This window comes from Setaria italica, chromosome VI (genome assembly GCF_000263155.2).
Source record: "Setaria italica strain Yugu1 chromosome VI, Setaria_italica_v2.0, whole genome shotgun sequence".
NCBI lineage: Eukaryota > Viridiplantae > Streptophyta > Magnoliopsida > Poales > Poaceae > Setaria > Setaria italica.
This window is the reverse complement of record NC_028455.1, coordinates 20,235,320-20,242,715: the sequence shown is the minus strand read 5'-3', so window position 1 is coordinate 20,242,715 and position 7,396 is coordinate 20,235,320. Positions and strand designations below refer to the sequence as shown.

The following is a 7,396-nucleotide window of genomic DNA, read 5'->3' as shown; positions in this document are numbered from 1 at the left end:
CACACATAATATGCGTATGTGCAGTTCATGGGATTCGAATCCACAACCTCAAACCTCGCGCGAACCTTCCTTACCATCTCACATACACAACACATGTTACTAAAAGTGACTCTTTAGTAGTACTACGCAGTGTTATGATCCAGTATTAATATAAAAGTTCTCAACCTTTAGTACCGGATCATAACATCACTCAATACTAAAAGTTACCCTTTAGTATCGGGTGGTGTTATGACCCGGTACTAAAAAGGTTCCGGGGACTCCCAAATTTGAACCCGATACTAATGCGAATGTTAATACCGGATCAAAATGTATCCGGTACTAAGGCATGGGACGAATGCTCATATTTCTAATAGTGTCATCACAGACAGTCATATTTGTTCTGGTGGGTCAAATTAATGTTAACACACTCAAGAATTGGATTGTTAGGATTTTTAATAAAACAAAACGAGAATTCAATCCATCAACCAGCTAGCTTTTTGTGCTAAATCATTAGCTCTAGAACTTCACTTCTAGGCACATGAAAAAATCATTAAAATTAGTTATAGTGTCTAGATACCAATCGAGATAACCATTTAGTGATTCATCAGAGCATTGGAGATCCGTAGAAAGTTGTTGCGCAGTTAATAAAAAGTTCACCCTTGGCGTCTTGTATAGTGGATTACATACTAAATATGCTCCTTTGGAATTGGGCTTTATGGGCCACTAGTTTAGGCCCATCCTTTACCTTCAACGGTGAATGGGCTACAGCATCAGGTGTCCAATAAAGGAGCTTCAAAAAGATACGATATAACAATCTCAACTTATGCATGTAAATCCATGCATCCATGATCTATCTCCTAGTTAAACCTTTTTTATAATGTTTTTTTCCACATATCTGAACTTCATGTGGATTAAAGGGTACTTTGGTTCATTAAAACAAGATGTAGTCAAATCTTAGCTAGCCAATATATTGACTTCCATATCCTATATGCTTCTTTGATTAAAAAAAAAATCTTAGGTAGCCAATGTTGACTTCCATATATTTTGAAACGAAATTACTGGCGATATAAAGCATACGCTTGTGTTGAGCTTGCTCACACAAAACGCTCAGAACGCACCTGGCCTTATTAATATTACAAGTGTTCTTCACCATACAGCTAGCGTGCATGCAAGTCTTGCTCACAGATGGCCAAGCTATTGGCGTACTACGAACTGAAATATGCATGGTGAAGTGCACAGCTTTTATTTGTTCGTCGTACTAAACGAGTAGCATCTGCGACTGCGAGAATTAAACCACAAGTCCACAACCAAACGACATACATAGATTCACGCAGCGACACCAATCTTATTAGATTCATTGTTCTCCTACTTAATCCTGCGGTGACCGTCCTCGGATATCTTGAGCTTGGCTTTGGCATTGAGCTCGAGCTCGTGGATGGAAATATTGGTTTGGCGATACAGGAGCTGGCCCTCGAGCTGGCCGGTTCCAAGCAGCTTGTTGCTGCTCTCTCCATCCTTGATCTTCTTGTGCAGCTTCTTGTTCTCTTCCTCGACTGGCCTGAGCTTCATCTGGAGACGACCGTTCTCTTCCTCGGCTCTCTCAAGCATTGACTTGAGGTCGTCCTTGCGCTTCTTCATGTCTGACAGGTCCTGCTCCAGTCTCGTCGTTTTCTCCTTCAAATCTTGCTGAAATAAATTAGAGCAAGAAACCAGTAACGCGGATTCAGAATTTTGACGCGTACGTTTGCGTCTGTGCATGCGGCAGAAGTGTAGTGTTCAGTTGTTCACCGGGACGACGGCTTCAATCTTGACGCTGGATGCTAGCTTCTTCACGCATTCGTACAACCTGGCGACGTCCACACGGCCTCCAACTTCGACCGTGAAGCTGCTGCCGTCTGAACCTTTGGTGTATCTGTGATAGTCTACACCACCGGCTAAAAAAGATTTGGTATTAATAACATAACTTCGCAATATAATATTAGAAAGTGTACACTTAGCTCAAATTTGCAATATGGCTGCGGGGCCAGGTATATTGTAAGTACTGATAGAAAACCACCCTTCACCTACTTGAGTTTTTCTTGGTGGAATAGCGCATGTATATAGAAGACGAATATATAGTATATATACTTATATTAGGTTAACGAAGACAGAGAATAGCCATTTTCATCTTATCTGGCAGTCGCGTCAGGTCTGCTAGCTCAGTTGAAAGCTATGAAACAAGTCTGAAGGACTTTTCTTTTATAAAAAAAAGGTCTCAAATTGATCTCCTCAAAGGTCCAAATTCTCATCCCCCAACTATCAAATTGGCTAGTTTAGTCCTCCAAACTTTTTATTTGAGGACAATTTTATCACTGCTTCGATGTGGCATGCTTACCTAGCGTGCCAAGTCAGCAAAGAGTGCGTATAAGGTTCTTGCACGCTATCAAGTCAAGCATCCATATCAATTCAAGAGCTAGACTGACCAAACATTGACCGACAGTCCAACATAGTGAAATTGAGTGAGTGATGGCCTTATGTCTATGAGTAAAAGCTTTATGCTTTTGTTTATTTGTCCATTCACCTTGACCAATGAACCATATTTCTTATGATACACTAAAAGGAAGAAACCAGGGATGAAAGAGTCAATTTATGTCTATTGACTCACTATATGGTAGTTCACGCTGACTAGCTAGGCACATCGCATAGGACTCGATACGAAATTGAGCTCAAATGACAAGTTTCAAGACTAGATTGTGCAGGGTTTTGTGGATCTAATCGGTCTACCTCTATTTTTCTACCTTATCCGTGGTGCCACTCAGGGGCGGGCCCACATAGATTCAATGGTATTCAATTGAATACCCATTATTTTTGCAAAAAAAATTTCATATATATAGTGTATTTTAGGTATATGTAAAAAAAAACAAAAATACACAAACCAATGAACCATCCGGCCCATCCGCCATCCGGCCTGCGCAATTTCCGGCTCCCCCGACTGCCCAATTCCCCCACCGGCCCACAAGGCCCACCCCACGCGAGCACATTCACACGCACCGTCGGTCCACAGGCCACAGCTCCAGGTGACCCGTGAGCAGCGCGCGGTCTCTGCGCGAACCCTAGGTCCGGCGGCGGCGGCGTCCAGCTAGTCCGGCGGCGGCGGCGTCCGGCCTCCGGCGGCGGCGGCGGACCGGCGGGAGGTCGCGGCTGGCCTGCGGGTCGCGGGCGGCCGGCCGCCGGCGCGGTGCGCGCGGCGCGCACGCGCACGCAGCCGGAGCGGCGGGCCGGCGGCTCCGCGCCTCCGCGGCGGCCGGCGAGCGGCGAGCCGGAGGCGGCTGGGGGGCGGCCGGGCGGACCGGCGGACGCGACGACGCGCGTGGCTGGGGGGCGGCCGGGCGGACCGGCTCGGCGTCTGGCGCGGCGCCGGCGCCTGCTGCCTGCAGCCCGCAGCCCCGGTGCACGGTGCACGGCGCACGCAGGCAGGCAGCGGCAGGCCGGCAGGGCGGCAGGGACCCCGGAGCCGCGGAGCGGCGGCCGGGCCGGCGGCTCCGCGGCGGGCCGGCGAGCAGGCGGCGGCGCCGCCGTCCGACCCGGCGACCCGGCGAGCACGCGGCGGCCTACTGGACTACTGGAGTACTTGGCGACCCGACGAGCACGTGGCGACACCGCGACAGTACTGCCGGTCTGCCTCCAAACTGCTGATTGTTGGTGAAATTGAGATAATTATTTTCAATTGTTGTCAGATTGGAATAGCACATCAACTTGCAAAATGTGGATGCTCACGAATTTAGTTCAATGTGAAATTGTAAATATCTGATAACTTGAAATTGTGTAACTTTTAGGTTGGAACCATGAAGAGGAAGGGTAGTGCCGCTACTGATTTGAGGATTTTCATGGCAAGGGCTGCTGCAAAGAAGAGACAACCTGAACCGGAGAATGTTAATCAATCTTGCAATGAAAGTCAAATGCAAGTAGTGTTATTCCAAGGACAAAGTGGTAGTGAAACAAGCACGGTACCACCTGAACCTGTGAGATCTAATCAGCCACCAAATCACGGTACAACAGAAATTGGTGAATCCATACCCGTGGAAGAAAATGATTCTAGTGATGAAGACAAGAATGATTATGGCATTGAGCATGATCCTGGATTGAGGGCTCCGATCTCAAGCTATGATGTCAATGACCAAGATTCAGTTAGAAGGGCATACATTGCATTGGGGCCATGTCAACCAAAGATGAAGAGGGATGCTTTTCCGCAACATGATTGTGGAGGTATGCGCCGCTTCCAACATAAGTGGTTTGCTGAATTTAAGTGGATTGAGTACAGTGTGGATAAAGATGCTGCATTTTGCTTTGTTTGCTATTTGTTCAAAGATAGCTGCAAATTTCCTGGTGGAGATGCTTTTGTTATTGAAGGGTTTAGAAATTGGAATATGAAAAGGAGAATTCATAGGCATGTTGGTGGTATCGATAGTGCTCATAGTGAAGTTGAAGAGAAATATAGATTGTTCACAAGACCTAAGGCATCAATCCGTGAATCTGTTGCATCAAACACTGCACAGTTCAAGGCTAAGTATCTAGCTCGCTTGACATGGTCACTTAAGTGCATAAGATTTCTGTTGCGTCAAGGGTTGGCTTTTAGGGGTCATGATGAAACAAAGGATTCACTCAACAAGGGGAATTTTCGGGAACTTTTATCATGGCTAGCAGGAAACTTTGAAGAGGTTAATCTGGTGGTACTAGAGAATGCACCTCAAAATTGTCAGATGATAGATCACAAGATCCAGAAACAACTCATTGATGCTTGTGCTGATGAAACAACTAAATTTATCATTGATGAACTTGGTGATGAGTGTTTTGCAATTCTTGCTGATGAGTCAAGTGATGCATACCTACTGGAACAATTGGCTCTTTGTTTGCGTTTTGTTAATAAAAAAGGAGAACCAGTTGAGCGGTTTCTAGGTCTTGTCCAAGTTGAAGATACTACATCATTGACCCTTAAAGAAGCAATTCAATCCTTGCTTATCAAATATCAATTGCCCCTATCCAAGGTACGTGGTCAAGGGTATGATGGAGCTAGTAATATGAAGGGTCATGTTAATGGTTTGAAGAAACTAATTATGGATGAGTCCCCTTCTGCTTATTATGTTCATTGCTTCGCCCATCAACTTCAACTAACACTTGTAGCAGTTGCTAAGGAGAATACTGATTGTGATTGGTTCTTTGGGCAACTTGCTTATTTGTTGAATGTTCTAGGGATGTCTTGTAAAAAGATCCGCATGCTTCGCATTGCTCAAGCTGAATACATGATTGAAGCATTGAAATTGGGTGAAATTGAAACCGGGCAAGGATTGAATCAAGAGATGGGCTTAGCAAGGCCAGGTGATACACGATGGGGATCTCACTACAGAACTGTAATGCATGTTATGTTCTTGTATCCTTCAATCAAGAAAGTTCTCTTTAGGATTGGGAATGAAAGTAAAGGGGCTGAGGCTAATGGAGCTAAAACTATGCTCACAGTATTTAAGTCCTTTGAGTTTGTTTTTCTGCTACACTTGATGAATGAAATATTTGGATACACAAATGACTTGTGCAATGCTTTGCAAAAGAGGGAGCAAGATATCGTAAATGCAATGGATCTTCTGGAGTTCACAAAGGTAGAACTGGATGTTTTGAGACAAGATTCTGGATGGCAAGAATTCCTTACCAAGGTCACTTCTTTTTGTGAGAAGCACAATGTTAAAGTTGTTGACATGAATGGGAAGTATATTCCTATGCAAAGATCAAGGCAGTTCTACAGAGGTGCTATTAATTATCACCGGTTTCATGCTGATATGTTTTTGGGTGTCATTGATAGACAAGTTCAAGAGCTCAATAATAGGTTTGATGAGGTAAACACAGAGCTACTTAGATGCATGGCATCATTCAGTCCAGTCAATTCCTTTTCTGCTTTTAATGTTGAGAACTTGGTTAAGCTTGCTGGGTTCTATCCACATGACTTTGAATTTCAAGAAATACACCAGCTTCATTTTCAGTTGCACCACTATATCAATGATGTCAGAAATGATGAAAACTTCAAAAATTTGAGAAGTCTAGCAGAGTTGTCTATGATGCTAGTTAAACAAGGAAAGGTTTCTCGGTATGAAATTGTTTATAAACTTCTCAAATTGGTGCTAGTTCTCCCTGTTGCAACGGCTGGTGTTGAGAGGGTCTTTTCTATAATGAATTTGATAAAGAACAAGAGAAGAAGTAAGATGGGGCAGAAATATTTGAATGGTTGCTTGGTCACATTGATTGAAAGGGAATTCTTCATGCAAGCTAAGGATAAGGACATCATCGCTCATTTTCAAAGCATGGCAAAACGGAAAGTTGTCCTATAGCTTGTAAGTTGTAATCTTTGTTACCATTTTGTTGTTTTAGCTTCTATTTATTTCACATGTTGCCACTTTGATATGTTGATCATTAGTAGCTGGACAATTTCAATTTGTGATCAATTTTATTAATCAATGATGCTACCACTTAATTCTGTGTTATGAAACTATAATTTATTCTGTCAAAATTTTTTTTTTGCCATCTCCAATTTTGAATACCCATAGTCCAGATCCTGCGCCCGCCTCTGGTGCCACTCACAATGCATTATGAGGCTAGAGGGTAGGGACCTATTTATAGACTTCACTAGCTTCTAGGTGTTGCAAATATTCCACCTGTGTTCCATAAAAATCCGTATGACTCCTGAACTATGTCACGAACCACGATCAGACATGTCAGTTTGGTTAGTCTAAAATATATATTATTCCCTAGCACACATGTGTGAGTCATGCGCCATGATCAATTGTGTATATAAGATCAATTCTAATCTGATCATGTGGGTTAACAGCCTACAAAGCCGATCTTGCAAAACAAACCCAGCTCTTCCATTGTGCTGTACCCAGGCCAAACATGTATGTACATAATGAACTTTCCAGTAGAGTCGATCTCAATTAATTTCTCTATTGTATTCCAGCACAAACATCCTCGGCACCTCGAGTACCACTTCCTCGAGTTAAATTCCACATCAATTATTCCCTATCACATGTATCCGAATAATTCCATATTAAGTTGAACAATAAGCACAATATAGAATAATGTTGAAAGCCACATAAAAACCCAACAGATTGGACAGTTCAATAGTTGAGGAACAATTTTTTTTTTCTCGAACTACTAGGAGAGCTGCACATCATTTTATTAAGATAGAAGAAAAGTAAACAAGTCTGGTAGATCCTACTCGGGTACAAGAAAACCCACACACCCCACACCACAGCAGCAACTATATTAAGGGGGTGTTTGGGAGGCATGTGCTAAATTTTAGCACATGTCACATCGGATGTTTGGACACTAATTCCGATTATTAAACATAGGCTAGTTGCTAAACTAATTGCAAAACCACTAGGCGAAGTCGCGTGAC

General features: G+C 43.5%; 1 protein-coding gene across 1 annotated transcript in view; it reads right to left on the bottom strand.

Annotated features, from left to right (window-relative positions):
* Positions 1-1,021: 1,021 nt before the first annotated feature.
* LOC101758161 overlaps positions 1,022-7,396 on the bottom strand; it is a 7,827-nt gene continuing 1,452 nt past the window's right edge. The window contains exons 3-4 of the mRNA XM_004973195.3: positions 1,768-1,913; positions 1,022-1,665 (exon numbers count right to left, since the gene is read on the bottom strand). Of these exons, the coding sequence (XP_004973252.1) occupies positions 1,345-1,665; positions 1,768-1,913 (467 nt within the window). The 3' untranslated portion in view covers positions 1,022-1,344. The remainder of the gene's footprint in view (positions 1,666-1,767; positions 1,914-7,396) is intronic.